Source organism: Salvelinus alpinus, chromosome 22, assembly GCF_045679555.1.
Source record: "Salvelinus alpinus chromosome 22, SLU_Salpinus.1, whole genome shotgun sequence".
NCBI lineage: Eukaryota > Metazoa > Chordata > Actinopteri > Salmoniformes > Salmonidae > Salvelinus > Salvelinus alpinus.
In genome coordinates this window covers 29747332-29769986 of record NC_092107.1, presented here as the reverse complement: position 1 = coordinate 29769986, position 22655 = coordinate 29747332, and the positions used below count along the sequence as shown (strand labels likewise).

At 44.7% G+C, this 22655-nt stretch overlaps 1 protein-coding gene across 1 annotated transcript; it reads right to left on the bottom strand.

Annotated features, from left to right (window-relative positions):
- Nucleotides 1-6022: 6022 nt before the first annotated feature.
- LOC139549392 (uncharacterized) lies at nt 6023-22008 on the bottom strand. Its single transcript, XM_071359859.1, has 11 exons — nt 21933-22008; nt 12518-12707; nt 10810-12363; nt 10345-10437; nt 9651-9755; nt 9361-9470; nt 8836-9030; nt 8338-8500; nt 7831-7996; nt 7437-7531; nt 6023-7144 (listed from the first exon to the last, which is right to left on the bottom strand). The coding sequence occupies exons 2-11, from the start codon at nt 12672-12674 to the stop codon at nt 7059-7061; spliced, it is 2724 nt and encodes a 907-aa protein (XP_071215960.1). The 5' UTR covers nt 12675-12707; nt 21933-22008; the 3' UTR covers nt 6023-7058.
- Between the last annotated feature and the right edge of the window lie 647 nt (nt 22009-22655).

Here is a 22655-nt window from a genome sequence, read left to right as displayed (position 1 = left end):
ACCTACATGTACATATTACCTCAATTACCTCGACTAACCGGTGCCCCCACACATTGACCCTGTACCGGTAACCCCTGTACAGTATATAGCCTCGCTATTGTTATTTTACTGCTGCTCTTTAATTATTTGTTACTTTAATTTCTTATTCTTTTTTCTTTTTTTTTTAACTGCATTGTTGGTTAAGGGCTTGTAAGTAAGCATTGCACTGTAAGGAGTTTTTCCAGGAGTTTTTTTAAACTATGTGACCTGGTTGGTAAACTCTGGTCCCATCATAGCCCATATAAACCATTTTACAACTGATTACTCGCTCTGGCAAATCAAATCAAATCAAATTGTGCATGTGACAAATACAATTTGATTTGATTTGATTTGCCATAGCGAATAATCAGTTGTAAAATGGTTTATATGGGCTATGATGGGACCAGAGTTTTCCAACCAGGTCACATAGTTAAAAAAAAACTCCTGGAAAAACTCCTGGCCCTAGAGAGGGTGAAAACCATGTCTGAAGCAACCTTGCACTTGTTCATAATAGTATTCTATTTCAAAACTAGACTAACACATTTTTTGTTACACTGTCATTAGACAACTGTCAACTGAGACAACTGTCATTAGTGGTTAGAGCGTTGGGCCAGTAACCGAAAGGTTGCTGGATCGAATCCCCGAGCTGACAAGGTAAAAATCTGTCATTCTGCCCCTGAGCAAGGCAGTTAACCCACTGTTCCCCTGGCTCCGAAGACGTGGATGTCGATTTATGCAAGCCCCCCGCACCTCTCTGATTCAGAGGGGTTGGGTTAAATGCGGAAGACACATTTCAGTTGAATGCATTCAGTTGTACAACTGACTAGGTATACCCCTTTCCCCCTTCCATTAGACAATAGAACTAACATGGCTGAGCTTGAACTGCTTTAACACAGTTCAGACTATGTCATCACTATTTGTTGATTGAATTACTCCAGTCAATAATTTTGGATGGAAAAGGCCTAGTTAGCCTAGCCAACCGAAGTTTGAATGCAATTCAATGCCTGTGCATTTAGTCGGACAGAAACTCGACCATAGGCTACTAATTGTGTGCGTGTCGACGAATCGTGAGGCAACACTGTCCCTCACGACCCTGGATGTGAGTAAAAGGGGTCAAGTGTGTCTGTCAAGTTCCAGTACAGAAACTTTGCCAATAGAGGGCGAATACGGAGCTGTGTTCATGGGTTCTTGTCAAACAATGGACTTTTTGTGAGTTGGTCTGGTCTAAAGCCAGTGTTTTTACCTTGTTTTGTTGTTGGTTTCTCTTGCAGGTTCTCTGCTGCTGTGCTGCTGCTGGTGAATAACTATGGCAGCTCTCCTGACAAAGACTTCATCTTCACTCTGGTAGCCTACCTACTGTTTATTACTCATACAAATCCTAACCCTACTTTGGCACCCTATGCTACTTAAAACTGCAATGTGTACCTTTGTAACCTGACCAAATTCACATAGAAATGTGAGTTAAAGGGGGGTTGGAGGGACGCCATGTGCGACTGACGTGTTTTCCGTTTGCTCCCGCAGTATTCTTAAAATGTATGTGAATTTTGCAGCAGAACCGTATTTATTTTCAAATATTAGTTTGGTGATCCCTTTCCGTAAAAACCAAGACTACTTTGCTTTCGAATGTCAGCATGTCAACGAAACATAAGGCAAAAAACATGACTTTGAGAAAACCCGGTCTACAAGACCCACTCTCATCAGCGCCCTCTGCTGAGTCTGAGGGCCCGGAGACTCACACTTTACCCAGGGGTGCGGCTTGGCCTGGCGGCGCTGAAATGAACATTCTCGAGGCCATCAAACTGCTACTCTCTGAGATAGTTCAAATGAAAACGGAGGTAGTTGCTACGATTGAGACCCAAATACAGGAGGTTTCTGATACTTTAAAATCAGATCTAACCATCCTGCGGAACGAGACGGTGCCAGCAATCACATCACTCAAAACAACAACAGAGTGACTCAACCCACTCAAGTGACGCACCCCTCCTAGGGACGGCATGAAAGAGCACCAGTAAGCCAGTGACTCAGCCCCTGTAATAGGGTTAGAGGCAGAGAATCCCAGTGGAGAGAGGGGAACTGGCCAGGCAGAGACAGCAAGGGCGGTTTGTTGCTCCAGAGCCTTTCCGTTCACCTTCACACTCCTGGCCCAGACTACACTCAATCATATGACCCACTGAAGAGATGAGTCTTCAGTAAAGACTTAAAAGTTGAGACCGAGTCTGCGTCTCTCACATGGGTAGGCAGACCATTCCATAAAAATGGAGCTCTATAGGAGAAAGCCCTGCCTCCAGCTGTTTGCTTAGAAATTCTAGGGACAATTAGGAGGCCTGCGTCTTGTGAACGTAGCGTACGTGTAGGTATGTACGGCAGGACCAAATCGGAAAGATAGGTAGGAGCAAGCCCATGTAATGCTTTGTAGGTTAGCAGTAAAACCTTGAAATCAGCCCTTGCCTTAACAGGAAGCCAGTGTAGGGAGGCTAGCACTGGAGTAATATGATCAAATATTTTGGTTCTAGTCAGGATTCTAGCAGCCATATTTAGCACTAACGGAAGTTTATTTAGTGCTTTATCTGGGTAGCCGGAAGGTAGAGCATTGCAGTAGTCTAACCTAGAAGTAACAAAAGCATGGATAACTTTTTCTGCATAATTTTTGGACAGAAAGTTTCTGATTTTTGCAATGTTACATAGATGGAAAAAAGCTGTCCTTGAAACAGTGTAACGGTCGTTTTCCTCCTCGTCTGAAGAGGAGCATGGATCGGACCAAAACGCAGCGTTGGTTGAATACATATTTGTTTATTAATAATAATGAAGACGGAAAAACTCTTAAACAATCTACAAAACAAGAAACGATGTGAACAGACCTGAACTTGTGAACATATAACATGAACGCACGAACAGGAAGGAACACACGAATGAAATAAACGAAACGAACGAAAACAGTCCCGTGTGGCACAAACACTGACACAGGAACAATCACCCACAAACAAACAGTGAGAACAGCCTACCTTAATATGGTTCTCAATCAGAGGAAACGTAAAACACCTGCCCCTAATTGAGAACCATATCAGGCTAATACATTGAACCCAACATAGAAACACATAACATAGAATGCCCACCCCAACTCACGCCCTGACCATACTAAACAAAGACAAAATAAAGGAAGTAAGGTCAGGAACGTGACAAACAGTCTTGATATGTTCGTCAAAAGAGAGATCAGGGTCCAGAGTAACGCCGAGGTCCTTCACAGTATTATTTGAGACGACTTTACAACCATCAAGATTAATTGTCAGATTCAACAGAAGATCTCTTTGTTGCTTGGAATCTAGAACAAGCATCTCTGTTTTGTCCGAGTTTAAAAGTAGAAAGTTTGCAGCCATCCACTTCCTTATGTCTGAAACACAGGCTTCTAGCGAGGGCAATTTTGGGGCTTCACCATGGTTCATTGAAATGTACAGCTGTGTGTCGTCCGCATAGCAGTGAAAGTTAACATTATGTTTTCGAATTACATCCCCAAGAGGTAAAATATATAGTGAAAACAATAGTGGTCCCAAAACGGAACCTTGAGGAACACCGAAATGTACAGTTGATTTGTCAGAGGACATACCATTCACAGAGACAAATTGATATCTTTCCGACAGATAAGATCTAAACCAGGCCAGAACTTGTCCGTGTAGACCAATTTGGGTTTCCAATCTCTCCAAAAGAATGTGGTGATCGATGGTATCAAAGGCAGCACTAAGGTCTAGGAGCACGAGGACAGATGCAGAGCCTCGGTCTGACGCCATTAAAAGGTCATTTACCACCTTCACAAGTGCAGTCTCAGTGCTATGATGGGGTCTAAAACCAGACTGAAGCATTTCGTATACATTGTTTGTCTTCAGGAAGGCAGTGAGTTGCTGCGCAACAGCTTTTTCCCAAAAAAACTGAGAGGAATGGAAGATTCGATATAGGCCGATAGTTTTTTTATATTTTCTGGGTCAAAGTTTGGCTTTTTCAAGAGAGGCTTTATTACTGCCACTTTTAGTGAGTTTGGTACACATCCGGTGGATAGAGAGACGTTTATTATGTTCAACATAGGAGGGCCAAGCACAGGAAGCAGCTCTTTCAGTAGTTTAGTTGGAATAGGGTCCAGTATGCAGCTTGAAGGTTTAGAGGCCATGATTATTTTCATCATTGTGTCAAGAGATATAGTACTAAAACACTTGAGTGTCTCTCTTGATCCTAGGTCCTGGCAGAGTTGTGCAGACTCAGGACAGCTGAGCTTTGGAGGAATACGCAGATTTAAAGAGGAGTCCGTAATTTGGTTTCTAATGATCATGATCTTTTCCTCAAAGAAGTTCATGAATTTATTACTGCTGAAGTGAAAGCCATCCTCTCTCGGGGAATACTGCTTTTTAGTTAGCTTTGCGACAGTATCAAAAAGAAATTTCGGATTGTTCTTATTTTCCTCAATTAAGTTGGAAAAATAGGATGATCGAGCAGCAGTGAGGGCTCTTCGATACTGCACGCTACTGTCTTTCCAAGCTAGTCGGAAGACTTCCAGTTTGGTGTGGCGCCATTTCCGTTCCAATTTTCTGGAAGCTTGCTTCAGAGCTCGGGTATTTTCTGTATACCAGGGAGCTAGTTTCTTATGACAAATGTTTTTAGTTTTTAGGGGTGCAATTGCATCTAGGGTATTGCTCAAGGTTAAATTGAGTTCCTCAGTTAGGTGGTTAACTGATTTTTGTCCTCTGACGTCCATGGGTAGGCAGAGGGAGTCTGGAAGGGCATCAAGGAATCTTTGTGTTGTCTGAGAATTTATAGCACGATTTTTTATGCTCCTTGGTTGGGGTCTGAGCAGATTATTTGTTGCGATTGCAAACGTAATAAAATGGTGGTCCGATAGTCCAGGATTATGAGGAAAAACATTAAGATCTACAACATTTATTCCATGGGACAAAACTAGATCCAGAGTATGACTGTGGCAGTGAGTAGGTCCAGAGACATGTTGGACAAAACCCACTGAGTCGATGAGTTGATGAAAGCCTTTTGGAGTGGGTCTGTGGACTTTTCCATGTGAATATTAAAATCACTAAAAATTAGAATATTATCTGCTATGACTACAAGGTCTGATAGGAATTCAGGGAACTCAGTGAGGAACGCTGTATATGGCCCAGGAGGCCTGTAAACAGTAGCTATAAAAAAGTGATTGAGTAGGCTGCATAGATTTCATGACTAGAAGCTCAAAAGACGAAAACGTCATTTTTTTTTTTGTAAATTGAAATTTGCTATCGTAAATGTTAGCAACACCTCCGCCTTTGCAGGATGCATGGGGGATATGGTCACTAGTGTAACCAGGAGGTGAGGCCTCATTTAACACAGTAAATTCATCAGGCTTAAGCCATGTTTCAGTCAGGCCAATCACATCAAGATTATGATCAGTGATTAGTTCATTGACTATAACTGCCTTTTAAGTGAGGGATCTAACATTAAGTAGCCCTATTTTGAGATGTGAGGTATCACGATCTCTTTCAATAATGGCAGGAATGGAGGAGGTCTTTATCCTAGTGAGATTGCTAAAGCGAACACCGCCATGTTTAGTTTTGCCCAACCTAGGTCGAGGCACAGACACAGTCTCAATGGGGATAGCTGAGCTGACTACACTGACTGTGCTAGTGGCAGACTCCACTAAGCTGGCAGGCTGGCTAACAGTCAGAATTGGTTTCCAGTTGACCAACTATGCAGGAAGTGGATTTCCCCAGTGCCTGCTGTAACGTTAAAAGCAGGATATAAAGCATCCTCTAAAACTAGACCCAAAAGAGCCCTACTCCATAGTTCTACAGACCTGTTTTCTACATGGAGATCCTGTAGTAATGTTCTATTTATTAATGTGGTTTTTATCTGTTCAGATGCTGGGTCTTATGGTGGACACATCTTGTTTTAGGCTGATCATTGACACTTGTTTATTCATTATAAGACATGAGAAATATTGGTTACAGTATTAAAAACAGAAAAGAAACTGGAGATGTTAGTTTAGTTGAGTTTTAATATGAAGTAGATTTAAACAATAACAGACATATACACATAACCATTGCAACACATTGTCAGGACAAATTATAGAAATCAGGTAATTTAAATGCTGCATGTATGCTGTTTGGCCTGTGTAAATCTCCCAAATGGAACAATACATTCAATCCCACATAAATCTTACCTCACCATTACAATAAATAATCCTTAATTTCTCCCCAGAAGCATCACACATTCATCCACAGTACATAGTCCTTAATAAATGCTAATTTAGACTTAATTCAACATCAAGTGTCACGCCCTGACCATAGAGAGCTTTTTATTCTCTATGCTGGTTAGGTCGGGGTGTGACTAGGGTGGGTCATCTGGCCTGGTAAGGTTCCCAATCAGAGGCAGGTGTTTATCGTTGTCTCTGATTGGGGATCATATTTAGGCAGCCATTTCCCCATTGTACTTTGTGGGATCTTGTCTAGGTATAGTTGCCTGCGAGCACTACATTGAGCTTCACGTTTAATTTTGCGCTTTATTGTTTTTTTTCTTTGTTTTCTCTTCCAAATAAAGAGGATGGAAACATACTACGCTGCATCTTGGTCCACTCATTATAACGAACGTGACATCAACGTATTATGGTGTTTCTAACCTAGAGTTTTCTGGTCGCACTTTATTACAGAACAAAAATCTAACATCAATCTAGAATTCACAACATCTGTATCGTACCTCTAAAACTACAACAAATATACTGAATACATAGGTCATTTCCTTGATTAAAACATGTTATAACAATAAGGTCAGCAAAGATTGCATTTGGCTTTCACTACAGTCTTCTCATCACAACGAATTGATTAGCATTCAGTTATCCCAACATTACAACAATTATGCCACGTTTTTACACTCTCACATTTAATCTTCAGTTATCTTCAAGAGAACACTCTTCATTGGCTGGTGGCCTGAGATGTGTGGGTCCAGTATCTGATCTGAGCATCATCATTGGTCAACATAGGATGGGGGAAGGAGAGGATGGAGTGGGAAGGTCCTCTTCATAGCATACTGCTCTTCACCCTCTCAAAGATCTGTCGAACCTTGATAGCCGGTACACAGCCCTCCCTCACGATGCTAATCGTACCTGGGGGAGAAGGAAACAATTCTGACTAAGTGATCATTGACACACAAGGAACCATTGGGTGGGACTAGGGTTGCAAAGTCTCAGTAACTTTAACTAAAATCCTGCTTGTAGGATTTTGGAAATTCCTACTTAAATCCTTCTGAAATCCAGGAATCTTCCAACTAGGATATCTGGAAAACCTGGGAATTTGGGGAAAGTTATTGGAATCTTGCAACCCTAGGTGGGACAACACAAAGCCTAAGAGGCTTTAGTTATGACTTATTGTAGTGGGCTTCTGTACTGTACATCATACCTTCATCTATCTTGAGGCAGTTGACCACTGTGGAGGCTACGACCTCGTTGGACTCCCCGTCACACAAAACACCCTGGAGCTTATGGCCCAGACGACTGAAACACACACAGATAGAGGAGACAGTGTCACTATCAGTATTAGGAAGACAGTTTGAGAGTAAGTTCAGGTATAGGTTCAGGTTCAAAACAGCATCAAGAGTAAAGAACATCATCTACATTATGACCCAATAACTAGTAGAGGACTAACACAGATACATTAGCATAACTGTACATTTACACAGCAGGCTGACTGATACTGATGACATGTTATAAATGGTGATCATTTACCACTATAATGTTTTATGAATAACCACCAACACGCTTGAGTACAGGTGAGTATTATGCTAGACTGTTACCTGATGACCATGTCATGGTGCGTGCTGTCGGGTTCTCCGCTGGGATTGGCTGAGGTGATGGCGAGTGGGCCGGTGATGTCACACAGGTGTCCGGTAACGGTGTGGTCAGGGACTCGGATCATAATGCTGTCCTTGGTCCCCACGCGGTCGTAGGCCGGACCCACACCTGGACAACACATGTAGACAATCACCTCACAATCACCTCGAACACAACGATTAAAAACACTGTTTTAGTTTAGATAAACCCCCAAAAGTCAACATGTAATTCAAATAATTTCTGTTAACCTATCCCAGTGCAGCAGAAATAAAATAACTGTAATTTGCAGTGGAGGCTGCTGAGGGGAGAACGGCTCATAATAATGGCTGGAATGGAGTCAATGGAATGGTATCAACCACATGTTTGACACCATTCCATTCACTCCATGCCATCTATTACACTCCATTCAAAATATTATAATGAGCTCCCCTCACCAGCCTCCACTGGTAATTTGCCACCATGGTACTGACCCAGTCTGAGTAGCCAATCTCCCTTGCAGACGATGCAGCTGATTCCTCCAGGGTAGACGTTCCTCATGAACTCCCAGAGTAGAGGACTGAAGGGGGGCTTGGCAGCCACCAGCTGCTCCACACTGGAAATACAGATACAGATCGGCTTCTCTGCTGGGCGGTCCTGGTTAGGGGTCAGAGAGACAGGTCAGGGGTTAGAGGTCAGGGGTCAAGGGGCTTGGCCCAGCTGTTCTACACTGGAGATATAGATTGGCTTCTCTGCTGGGCAGTCCTAAAAGAGGTCAAAGAGAGGTTAGAGGTCAAAGATCAAGTGTTATTTAGTTTCATCCAAAAACAAAATTTTGTGAGCCAGTGCATGACAATTCACAGTATAACATTAGGATTGTTCCAGGACAATTGTTCATATCAGGCTCTAAGGACCAGTAGCCTACTTGCTGGAGTAACATTGGCTTGTTTAAGAGTATGAGGACAGTATGTTACTGATAATGTGAGTGTTACCTTGATGTTGTAGATGCTCTCGATGGCGTGAGGGTTCTTGCAGGAGGCAGCCAGGGCGTAGACAGTGTCGGTGGGGATTCCACAGACCCCCCCGTCGTCTAGCAGTTTGTTGATTTTCAGGAGTCCACTAGTCAGCCTGGAGTCTGCTACGGGACAGGGCGAGTCAGGCGACAACGCCTTCCTCTGCTTCACATCCTGAGACACAACACAAAGAGAGAAGATATGGAGCAGAACAGAATGGAGTAGGACATAATGGTATGGAATGAAATGTAACAGAACAGAAACAAATGGAATGGAACGAGAACCGAATGGAATAGAATAGAATGGAACGGAATGGAATGGAGTAGAATGAAACGGAACGGAATGGAATGGAGTAGAATGAAACGGAACGGAATGGAATGGAGTAGACTGAAACGGAACGGAATGGAATGGAGTAGAATGAAACGGAACGGAATGGAACGGAATGGAATGGAACGGAATGGAATGGAACAGAATGAAATACGGAATGGAGTGTATTGTTCTCACCTTGAACAGTGGTGGGCCGAGGGGCAGCAGTCTCTGAGAGAAGGTACAGTTGACCAGCGATGCCAGGGCTCCATACACACAGATGATAGAGAACACAGCTAGCATGGCAACTGTAGGAAGAACGCAAGAGCAATGTTAGAACAGTGACATTCAACTGACATCTAGGTCTCAAAACAATGTGTACATGATGCAATGTTTTGAACTTAAAGCATACATGTTCACTATGGTAGAGATACTGTGCAGTAGGTCTGAGACCGTAAGGGTAGTGAGGTGAGAAGCAGGTTCCTTACTCTCCAACTGGTAGGGGAGCTGTTGGAGGGTGGACAGGAGGAAACAGACCAGGACTACCTCCATGACTGTGGTCAGAGACAAGAGGACCAGGTTCCCATACGCAGCTGGAGGGTGGACACATGGAAATATGGAGAGATATAGAAATGGAGAGGTGGAGGGGAGAAGACATGGAGAAAGTTAGCAATACAGGATGAATACACTGCATGTGTCCCTAATGGTCACCTATGACCTATATCAGGCTTCCTCAACGGCGGCCCACGGACACATTTATTTGGCATATACATTTTTCTGAGCAAAAACAATTGTTGGATATAAAAGACTGTAAAAACACCAGCAAATCAGCTCCAATTGATTTTAATTTTGGAAATCTGTTCCAAGGTATTCCCACGCATAATAGAGAGATATATGTGATTGTGTAGAAATGTAAACAATGTTTGAAATTACTATGTTTTAGTCAAATGTTATATCTGTTCGGGCTTCTTGCGGTTCATTTGCAGTCTACAAATGATTTGTAATTTGCCCTCGGCTGAATATAGTTGATGATCCCTGCACTATGGTGAAGCACTACTTGTGACCAGGGCCCATAGGGCTACATAAGGAATAGGGTGCCAAACACAACCTCCGTTTTTCACTCTCTTTATCTGTTGAAGCAGGTGAACAGGTAGATTTTGGTCATTTCATGAAGAGACTGACCGATGAGCATGAGGAAAGCGTTGATGACCAGGAAAGCGATGGTTCCAGCTGTGAACCCTAAAGACCCTGCTGGAGAGATCTGTAGCATGAGGCCTGAGAATAGAACAGAGAGTACTGGTTACTAAACAGGTCACAGAGCATGGAGACAACAACAACAGTAACACTGACTAACTGTCCTGCAAGTCTCCTCTTGACATTATTGTATGATTTAGGCTAAACTTAAAGGCACATTCTTCCTGTTAGGATCTGTCAATGTGTGAAATGTGTCAAATTCTATATGTATGTCAGCACCAAAGCCAAATTTCCATTTTGCGTAAACCTAATGGATAATAAAGTCTTCTAATCTAATCCTTCAGTGTACATCCCAAATGGTACCCTATTCCCTATATAGTGCACTACTTTTGACAAGAGCCCTGTATAAGGAATAAGGTGTCATTTAGGAGGCAGCACAAGTCAACCATGTACCTGCGAAGCGGTACCATGTCCATGTAGCCCAGACAACCATGTAGAAGGATGGGATGACGGACCCAAATCTCTGTCCTCCCCTGACCTGCAGTCTGCTGATCAACCCCTGTACCAACGCTCCTGACACCAGCACCCACGGAACGCTCAGCCGCAGGAACACCCCACTCTGACTGGACGAGGCCGAGTGGAGTGCCGAGAGAGCTGCCACCCCGTTGGTCAGGTAGAATAGGGTGTCAGTGATCTGAATTGTCGGTGGTGATGATGACAGCGCCCCCTGGAGTTTCCCCGGGGAACAGCAGCAGCACAGGATGGAGCGGAGGCGGTCAGAGGAGACGAGCTGAGAACCCACAGGGATCAGAATCTTCTCAGCAATGGAGTTGATGAGGCGGCAGAATGTCCCGTAAAGCGAGGCAGCGGCAAACAGGGAGCAGGACACCCCGAAGAACATGTAGTACCCCTGGAGGGGGATCTGGGGGACCGTGGACACGGACAGCAGCAGGAACAATGCATTGTGGGCCACCTCCAGGGTGTCATTACTGAGACTAACCAATAAAAGGAGCAGCGCTGCCGTCACAAAGAACCAATCACCAACCATTGCCTGTCTCCCAGCAGCCACCTCTACCTTCGGCTCCGACACGATCAGGGGCGACAACACAAACTCCTCCCACGCCTTGGTCAGCCAGTAAGTGGCATGCAGCCCGGCCTTGATGGCCAGGTAGCCATCATGCCGCAGGTGAGCATAGTAGCTGGAGAGGAGCTGAGCAGCAGAGATGATGGACACCCACACGGCCCCCAGGGAGAAGGACGTGACATAGCCGAAGCTGTAGAACAACAGGATGAATGGAGACACGGTGTCGCAAAAAAAGCAGAGCGCTTGGGGTTCAGCGTACTTCGTGTTCTTCTTCTTCTCCTGTCCCAGGCTCTGAGCGCTGGCCGTGGGAGTTTGATTGGTCCCCAGTAGGAGCACGTTAAACAGGGGGTTGCCGAACCCCTTCAAGACGTAGCGCTGTGCCAGGCCTTTCACCAGCAGGGCTGCGCTGCCGTACACGGCGAAAAGAAGGATGAGGAGTTCTAGAATACCGGAGACGATCAGCGGCCAGGCGGAGGACACTCCCAATATCACGGCCTCGAACAGCAGCGTCAGCGTGATGGCGCCGAACACAAAGGGCATGATGACGTTTACCGTGGCCGAACAGAAGGCCAATAGGAAGGAGAGGAGGATGTACGGGACCAATCCCGCGATGGCAGTCTGGGGAATGTGCAGGAAGAACAGCCAATCAGGGCTCCGCGAGGTGCCGTTGATGAGTTCCGCTGACAGGGATAGGTTGGTTATGAGGGAAGTGTGCATTGTCATGTTGCTCATCAGGTCATGTGACAGGGTCAAGTTGGTTGTGATTTGTTGGGAGGCACCCTGGAAGATGCGTGTGGCGCCATAGCTCCCCCAGAGCGCTGCGTAGCCGATGAAGGCAGTGCTGCTTAGGTGGTCGTATTTGCGGAACGACAGGAGGCCGGCGATCAGCTGACACACACCACCTATCAGAATCAGGTGAACACCTGCAAGCACACAACACAGTTAGTGATGTTGAACAACCACCTACAAACACACAACACTGTTACTGATGCTAAACAACCAACTGAAACACAACAGCAAGAACATAGAGTAGAGTTAGATAGTGATCATGATGAACGGATGGATTGATTAGCGTACCTGCCAGAATGTTTTCCACCCCCTGTACCGGTACTCCGGTTCTAGCGGTGTTGAAGTTCTGCAGTAGAACCAGGAACGCACTGATCCCATTGGATAACATGCCCAACACCCCTGGCTCACCATAGAAACTGGCGGGAAAACCATCCACGGTTGCCATGGCGTCTGTCGTTTCAGCTACAGCTGTAAAATACTAGCAAAAGTAATAATATTATATGAACATGAGAGGACAGCGAAGAAAAAAATTATAATGAGAAAATAAATGATGAAAATACAAGCTATTCAGTAGCATATTATTCCAGCATCAGTCTGGGGCGAAGTGTTTAACTATAAGGCTCTAGCTGGGGTCCCAAATGGCACCCTATTCCCTATGGGCCCAGGTCAAAAGTAGTGCACTATATAGGGAATAGGGAGCCATTTGGGACACACCCCTAGACTGGTGTGGTTGGCTGGTCTGTCTGTCAACAGTCTCCTCCAACCCAGGGCTAAGACTTCCTCTTGCTCTAAATTTAAACCCAATATTGGCTCATTCCTGTCCTGCCTGTTTCTTTATTCTGTGGAATGGAAATAAAGTATGAATGTGTTTCTAGTATAAATGTGTTTTGGACAATAAACAAGCAAAGGATATATTTGCAGAGTTGATGATGTCACTGGCCCAGTCATGGAGGATAAATGTTATGTTGACTGGGACAGATGAGTTGAAACAGGTCATCACCAGAGAAACAGGTGGCATTGGAGCTTACTGTCTAGAACGGGCTCTGGTTAAGATTCACCTCAGTACTTATCACTGAACATAAAGATCCCATCGCCCTCTACAGTGGGGCAAAAAAGTATTTAGTCAGCCACCAATTGTGCAAGTTCTCCCACTTAAAAAGATGAGAGAGGCCTGTAATTTTCATCATAGGTACACTTCAACTATGACAGACAAAATGAGAAAAAAAATCCAGAAAATCACATTGTAGGATTTTTAATGAATTTATTTGCAAATTATGGTGGAAAATAAGTATTTGGTCAATAACAAAAGTTTCTCAATACTTTGTTATATACCCTTTGTTGGCAATGACAGAGGTCAAACGTTTTCTGTAAGTCTTCACAAGGTTTTCACACACTGTTGCTGGTATTTTGGCACATTCCTCCATGCAGATCTCCTCTAGAGCAGTGATGTTTTGGGGCTGTTGCTGGGCAACACGGACTTTCAACTCCCTCCAAATTTTTTCTATGGGGTTGAGATCTGGAGACTGGCTAGGCCACTCCAGGACCTTGAAATGCTTCTTACGAAGCCACTCCTTCGTTGCCCGGGCGGTGTGTTTGGGATCATTGTCATGCTGAAAGACCCAGCCACGTTTCATCTTCAATGCCCTTGCTGATGGAAGGAGGTTTTCACTCAAAATCTCACGATACATGGCCCCATTCATTCTTTCCTTTACACGGATCAGTCGTCCTGGTCCCTTTGCAGAAAAACAGCCCCAAAGCATAATGTTTCCACCCCCGTGCTTCACAGTAGGTATGGTGTTCTTTGGATGCAACTCAGCATTCTTTGTCCTCCAAACACGACGAGTTGAGTTTTTACCAAAAAGTTATATTTTGGTTTCATCTGACCATATGACATTCTCCCAATCTTCTTCTGGATCATCCAAATGCTCTCTAGCAAACTTCAGACGGGCCTGGACATGTACTGGCTTAAGCAGGGGGACACGTCTGGCACTGCAGGATTTGAGTCCCTGGCGGCGTAGTGTGTTACTGATGGTAGGCTTTGTTACTTTGGTCCCAGCTCTCTGCAGGTCATTCACTAGGTCCCCCCCGTGTGGTTCTGGGATTTTTGCTCACCGTTCTTGTGATCATTTTGACCCCACGGGGTGAGATCTTGCGTGGAGCCCCAGATCGAGGGAGATTATCAGTGGTCTTGTATGTCTTCCATTTCCTAATAATTGCTCCCACAGTTGATTTCTTCAAACCAAGCTGCTTACCTATTGCAGATTCAGTCTTCCCAGCCTGGTGCAGGTCTACAATTTTGTTTATGGTGTCAATCAATCAATCAATTTTATTTTATATAGCCCTTCGTACATCAGCTAATATCTCGAAGTGCTGTACAGACACCCAGCCTAAAACCCCAAACAGCTAGTAATGCAGGTGTAGAAGCACGGTGGCTAGGAAAAACTCCCTAGAAAGGCCAAAACCTAGGAAGAAACCTAGAGAGGAACCAGGCTATGAGGGGTGGCCAGTCCTCTTCTGGCTGTGCCGGGTGGAGATTATAACAGAACTATGCCAAGATGTTCAAAAATGTTCATAAGTGACAAGCATGGTCAAATAATAATCATGAATAATTTTCAGTTGGCTTTTCATAGCCGATCATCAAGAGTTGAAAAACAACAGGTCTGGGACAGTTGGCGGTTCCATAACCGCAGGCAGAACAGCTGAAACTGGAATAGCAGCAAGGCCAGGCGGACTGGGGACAGCAAGGAGTCACCACGGGCGGCAGTCCCGACGCATGGTCCTAGGGCCCAGGTCCTCCGAGAGAAAGAAAGAGAGAAGGAGAAAATTAGAGAGAGCCAAGATTTTCAAAATTTCCATAAATGACAAGCATGGTCAAATAATAATCAGGAATAAATCTCAGTTGGCTTTTCATAGCCGATCATTAAGAGTTGAAAACAGCAGGTCTGGGACAGGTAGGGGTTCCGTAACCACAGGCAGAACAGTTGAAACTGGAATAGCAGCAAGGCCAGGCGGACTGGGGACAGCAAGGAGTCACCACGGCCGGTAGTCCCGACGTATGGTCCTAGGGCTCAGGTCCTCCGAGAGAAAGAAAGAGAGAAGGAGAAAATTAGAGAGAGCCAAGATTTTCAAAATGTTCATAAATGACAAGCATGGTCAAATAATAATCAGGAATAAATCTCAGTTGGCTTTTCATAGCCGATCATTAAGAGTTGAAAACAGCAGGTCTGGGACAGGTAGGGGTTCCGTAACCACAGGCAGAACAGTTGAAACTGGAATAGCAGCAAGGCCAGGCGGACTGGGGACAGCAAGGTGTCATCATGCCCGGTAGTCCTGACGTATGGTCCTAGGGCTCAGGTTCTCAGAGAGAAAGAGAGAACGAGAGAATTAGAGAGAGCATACTTAAATTCACACAGGACACTGGATAAGACAGGAGAAGTACTCCAGGTAACCAACTGACCCTAGCCCCCCGACACAAACTACTGCAGCATAAATACTGGAGGCTGAGACAGGAGCGGTCAGGAGACACTGTGGCCCCATCCGAAGAAACCCCCGGACAGGGCCAAATAGGAAGGATATAACCCCACCCACTTTGCCAAAGCACAGCCCCCGCACCACTAGAGGGAAATCCTCAACCACCAACTTACAATCCTGAGACAAGGCCGAGTATAGCCCACAAAGGTCTCCACCACAGCACAAACCAAGGGGGGGCGCCAACCCAGACAGGAAGATCACGTCAGTAACTCAACCCACTCAAGTGACGCACCCCTCCTAGGGACGGCATGAAAGAGCACCAGCAAGCCAGTGACTCAGCCCCTGTAACAGGGTTAGAGGCAGAGAATCCCAGTGGAGAGAGGGGAACCGGCCTGGCAGAGACAGCAAGGGCGGTTCGTTGCTCCAGAGCCTTTCCGTTCACCTTCACACTCCTGGGCCAGGCTACACTCAATCATATGACCTACTGAAGAGATAAGTCTTCAGTAAAGACTTAAAGGTTGAGACCGAGTCTGCGTCTCTCACATGGGTAGGCAGACTGTTCCATAAAAATGGAGATCTATAGGAGAAAGCCCTGCCTCCCGCTGTTTGCTTAGAAATTCTAGGGACAATTAGGAGGCCTGCGTCTTGTGACCGTAGCGTACGTATTGGTATGTACGGCAGGACCAACTCGGAAAGATAGGTAGGAGCAAGCCCATGTAACGCTTTATAGGTTAACAGTAAAACCTTGAAATCAGCCCTTGCCTTAACAGGAAGCCAGTGTAGGGAAGCTAGCACTGGAGTAATATGATCAAATTTCTTGGTTCTAGTCAGGATTCTAGCAGCCGTATTTAGCACTAACTGAAGTTTATTTAGTGCTTTATCCGGGTAGCCGGAAAGTAGAGCATTGCAGTAGTCTAACCTAGAAGTAACAAATGCATGGATTAATTTTTCTGCATCATTTTTGGACAGAAAATTTCTGATTTTTGCAATGTTACGTAGATGGAAAAAAGCTGTCCTTGAAACAGTCTTGATATGTTCGTCAAAAGAGAGATCAGGGTCAAGAGTAACGCCGAGGTCCTTCACAGTTTTATTTGAGACGACTTTACAACCATCAAGATGAATTGTCAGATTTAACAGAAGATCTCTTTGTTTCTTGGGACCTAGAACAAGCATCTCTGTTTTGTCCGAGTTTAAAAGTAGAAAGTTTTCAGCCATCCACTTCCTTATGTCTGAAACACAGGCTTCTAGCGAGGGCAATTTTGGGGCTTCACCATGTTTCATTGAAATGTACAGCTGTGTGTCATCCGCATAGCAGTGAAAGTTAACATTATGTTTTCGAATAACATCCCCAAGAGGTAAAATATATAGTGAAAACAATAGTGGTCCTAAAACGGAACCTTGAGGAACACCGAAATGTACAGTTGATTTGTCAGAGGACAGACCATTCACAGAGACAAACTGATATCTTTCCGACAGGTAAGATCTAAACCAGGCCAGAACTTGTCCGTGTAGACCAATTTGGGTTTCCAGTCTCTCCAAAAGAATGTGGTGATCGATGGTGTCAAAGGCAGCACTAAGGTCTAGTAGCACGAGGACAGATGCAGAGCCTCGGTCTGACGCCATTAAAAGGTCATTTACCACCTTCACAAGTGCAGTCTCAGTGCTATGATGGGGTCTAAAACCAGACTGAAGCATTTCGTATACATTATTTGTCTTCAGAAAGGCAGTGAGTTGCTGCGCAACAGCTTTTTCTAAAATCTTTGAGAGGAATGGAAGATTCGATATAGGCCGATAGTTTTTTATATTTTCCGGGTCAAGGTTTGGCTTTTTCAAGAGAGGCTTTATCACTGCCACTTTTAGTGAGTTTGGTACATATCCGGTGGATAGAGAGCTGTTTATTATGTTCAACATAGGAGGGCCAAGCACAGGAAGCAGCTCCTTCAGCAGTTTAGTAGGAATAGGATCCAGTATGCAGCTTGAAGGTTTAGAGGCCATGATTATTTTCATCATTGTGTCAAGAGATATAGTACTAAAACACTTAAGTGTCTCTCCCGATCCCAGGCCCTCGCAGAGCTGTGCAGATCCAGGACAGCTAAGCCCTGGAGGAATACGCAGATTCAAAGAGGAGTCCGTAATTTGCTTTCTAATGATCATGATCTTTTCCTCAAAGAAGTTCATGAATTTATTACTGCTGAAGTGAAAGCCATCCTCTCTTGGGGAATGCTGCTTTTTAGTTAGTTTCGCAACAGTATCAAAAAGAAATTTTGGATTGTTCTTATTTTCCTCGATTAAGTTGGAAAAGTAGGATGAGCGAGCAGCAGTGAGGGCTCTTCGGTACTGCACGGTACTGTCTTTCCAAGCTAGTCGGAAGACTTCCAGTTTGGTGTGGCGCCATTTCCGTTCCAATTTCCTGGAAGCTTGCTTCAAAGCTCGGGTATTTTCTGTATACCAGGGAGCTAGTTTCTTATGACAAATGTTTTTCGTTTTTAGGGGTGCAACTGCATCTAGGGTATTGCGCAAGGTTAAATTGAGTTCCTCAGTTAGGTGGTTAACTGATTTTTGTCCTCTGACGTCCTTGGGTAGGCAGAAGGAGTCTGGAAGGGCATCAAGGAATTTTTGTGTTGTCTGAGAATTTATAGCACGACTTTTGATGCTCCTTGGTTGGGGTCTGAGCAGATTATTTGTTGCGATTGCAAACGTAATAAAATGGTGGTCCGATAGTCCAGGATTATGTGGAAAAACATTAAGATCTACAACATTTATTCCATGGGACAAAACTAGGTCCAGAGTATGACTGTGGCAGTGAGTAGGTCCAGAGACATGTTGGACAAAACCCACTGAGTCGATAATGGCTCCGAAAGACTTTTGGAGTGGGTCTGTGGACTTCTCCATGTGAATATTAAAATCACCAAAAATTAGAATATGATCTGCTATGACTACAAGGTCTGATAGGAATTCAGGAAACTCAGAGAGGAACGCTGTATATGGCCCAGGAGGCCTGTAAACAGTAGCTATAAAAGGTGATTGAGTAGGCTGCATAGATTTCATGACTAGAAGCTCAAAAGACGAAAACGCCATTTTTTTTTTTGTAAATTGAAATTTGCTATCGTAAATGTTAGCAACACCTCCGCCTTCGCGGGATGCACGGGGGATATGGTCACTAGTGTAACCAGGAGGTGAGGCCTCATTTAACACAGTAAATTCATCAGGCTTAAGCCATGTTTCAGTCAGGCCAATCACATCAAGATTATGATCAGTGATTAGTTCATTGACTATGACTGCCTTTGAAGTGAGGGATCTAACATTAAGTAACCCTATTTTGAGATGTGAGGTATCACGATCTCTTTCAATGATGGCAGGAATGGAGGAGGTCTTTATCCTAATAAGATTGCTAAGGCGAACACCGCCATGTTTAGTTTTGCCCAACCTAGGTCGAGGCACAGACACAGTCTCAATGGGTATGGCTGAGCTGACTACACTGACTGTGCTATTGGCAGACTCCACTAAGCTGGCAGGTTGGCTAACAGCCTGCTGCCTGGCCTGCACCCTATTTCATTGTGGGGCTAGAGGAGTTAGAGCCCTGTCTATGTTGGTAGATAAGATGAGAGCACCCCTCCAGCTAGGATGGAGTCCGTCACTCCTCAGCAGGTCAGGCTTGGTCCTGTTTGTGGGTGAGTCCCAGAAAGAGGGCCAATTATCTACAAATTCTATCTTTTGGGAGGGGCAGAAAACAGTTTTCAACCAGCGATTGAGTGCTGAGACTCTGCTGTAGAGCTCGTCACTCCCCCTAACTGGGAGGGGGCCAGAGACAATTACTCGATGCCGACACATCTTTCTAGCTGATTTACACGCTGAAGCTATGTTGCACTTGGTGACCTCTGACTGTTTCATCCTAACATCGTTGGTGCCGACGTGGATAACAATATCTCTATACTCTCTACACTCGCCAGATTTAGCTTTAGCCAGCACCATCTTTAGATTAGCCTTAACGTCGGTAGCCCTGCCCCCTGGTAAACAGTGTATGATCGCTGGGTGATTCGCTTTAAGTCTAATACTGCGGGTAATGGAGTCGCCAATGACTAGGGTTTTCAATTTGTCAGAGCTAATGGTGGGAGCCTTCGGCGTCTCAGACCCCGTAACGGGAGGAGTAGAGACAAGAGAAGACTCAGACTCAGACTCCGACTCGCTACATAATGGGGAGAACCGGTTGAAAGTTTCTGTCGGCTGAATGAGCGACACCGGTTGGGCATTCCAACAGCATTTCCCTCCAGAAGCCATGAGAAAGTTGTCCGGCTGCGGGGACTGTGCGGGGGGATTTATACTAACGTTACTATCTGTACTTACTGGTGGCACAGACGCTGTTTCTTCCTTTCCTACACTGAAATTACCCTTGCCTAACGATTGCGTCTGAAGCTGGGCTTGTAGCACAGCTATTCTCGCCGTAAGGCGATCGTTCTCCTGTATATTATGAGTACAGCGACTGCAATTAGAAGACATCATGTTAATGTTACTACTTAGCTTCGGCTGTTGAAGGTGTTGACGAACCATGTCCAGATAAAGCGTCCGGAGTGAAAAAGTTGAATGAGGGAACTGACAGCTCTTTGGTCTTGGCCATAGTGGAGTTTGGAGTGTGACTGTTTGAGGTTGTGGACAGGTGTTTTTTATACTGATAACAAGTTCAAACAGGTGCCATTAATACAGGTAACGAGTGGAGGACAGAGGAGCCTCTTAAAGAAGAAGTTACAGGTCTGTGAGAGCCAGAAATCTTGCTTGTTTGTAGGTGACCAAATACTTATTTTCCACCATAATTTGCAAATAAATTCATTAAAAATCTTACAATGTGATTTTCTGGATTTTTTTTCTCATTTTGTCTGTCATAGTTGAAGTGTACCTATGATGAAAATTACAGGCCTCTCTCATCTTTTTAAGTGGGAGAACTTGCACAATTGGTGGCTGACTAAATACTTTTTTGCCCCACTGTATATGTAAAACACTAACCTACACTTTTTTGAATCAAAACACATTTGTGAATTACCACATCGCTCCCTGCCTTTCTCTCTCTCACTCACTCTTCCCCTCCCTCTCACTCCCTCTCTCTCCCACCTCCCCTACCTTATTCAGCAAAGTAACCCCTCTCAGAGAGCCCATCAGTGCCTCTCCACTCCCTGTCTTGCTTAGTGCCAGATAAACGCTGATTCTCATATCCACCCACTCCCAGTGACAAAGACAGATTCCACAGTACAGTATGTGTGACTGGAGGGCGTCAGTGCATGGCAGGTGCCTGTGCCTAGAGAGATAGAAGGCTGGTGCCTAGAGAGATAGGAGGCTGGTGCCTAGAGAGATAGAAGGCTGGTGCCTAGATTGATAGGAGGCTGGTGCCTAGAGAGATAGGAGGCTGGTGCCTAGAGAGATAGGTGGCTGGTGCCTAGATTGATAGGAGGCTGGTGCCTAGAGAGATAGGAGGCTGGTGCCTAGAGAGATAGGAGGCGGGTGCCTAGATTGATAGGAGGCTGGTGCCTAGAGAGATAGGAGGCTGGTGCCTAGAGAGATAGGAGGCTGGTGCCTAGATTGATAGGAGGCTGGTGCCTAGAGAGATAGGAGGCTGGTGCCTAGAGAGATAGGAGGCGAATGCTTAGAGAAATAGGAGGCTGATGCCTAGAGATATAGGAGGCTGGTGCCTAGAAAGATAGGAGGCTGATGCTTAGAGATATAGGAGGCTGGTGCCTAGAAAGATAGGAGGCTGATGCCTAGAGAGATAGGCTGCTGCCTAGCCAATCTTATTTTCTTCCTCGCTCTCTCTCTCCCTCTTTCGCTGAGTCAGTGACAGGAGACAGAGCAGAGCACACTTACTTACCCTGTATATGTCAGCCTGTCTATCATCATATACAGTCTATCACATATATCTATTAGACTTCCATACATATGTGTTTACACGTCTATTATCAAGCAGCTGATTCTAGTAAGTAATATCAGACCTCTCTCTCTCCATCACTATCTTACCATCACAACACTACTAGCCTTCTCTAACTGTTCAGACAACTTCTCCACAGTATCATAAGCTGCTCTTTACAAGACAAATATTTACATAAGATACCAGTTATTTCTGCCATGTATGTCATGCCATGAATGTTTGAGTATAATATTCTGCTGTCCTGAAACTAGCCTACACAGTGCATTAACACAGAGAGGAGAGGAGATGGATACAGCACGCAGTTAAAAGAGGAGTATTTACCTTCTGATGATGAGGACAATGATGATGATGCTCAGACAAAGAAAGAGAAGGCGAGATGATCGGACAGAGAGAGAAGACGTTATTTGACATATGTTTTGGAGGAATGTCCTGAGAGTGGGAGGACTTCCAGATGTCCCCCCCTCACCCCTCCAGAGGTGACATCAGACCTTACCTGGGTTGTTCCATGAAATTAGTACCTTTTGCTTCCCTTTGATATTTTAAAGGTCCAATGCGGCTGTTTTTATCTGAATATCAAATCATTTCTGGGTAACAATTACATACTTTACTGTGATTGTTTTCAATTAAAATATTGGATTTTTTTGTTGTTGCTTCTTAGCAAAGAACCATTTCTGAAGCAAAAATGTTGCTGGGACTATATGGGAGTGGTCTGAATTGAAAGGGGGAAAATGACAATGTGTTATTGGCAGAGAGGTTTGGAACTCTCTTTCTTATTTGTCTATTAACTAATTTATCGATTGATGATGTCAACAGGTAGGCCAAAACTATATCCCGTTAAAACTCCATCTCACCAAAACATTTTTCAAACAGCTCTTACACTAAAAGGGCATTATCATAATTTTCACAATTTCACAGTATTATTCCAACCTCAGTGTGGAACACCTTCTTAATATTGAGTTGCACCCCCTTTAGCCCTCAGAGCAGTCTCAATTTGTCAGGGCATGGGCTCTACAAGGTGTCGTAAGCGTTACACAGTGATGCTGG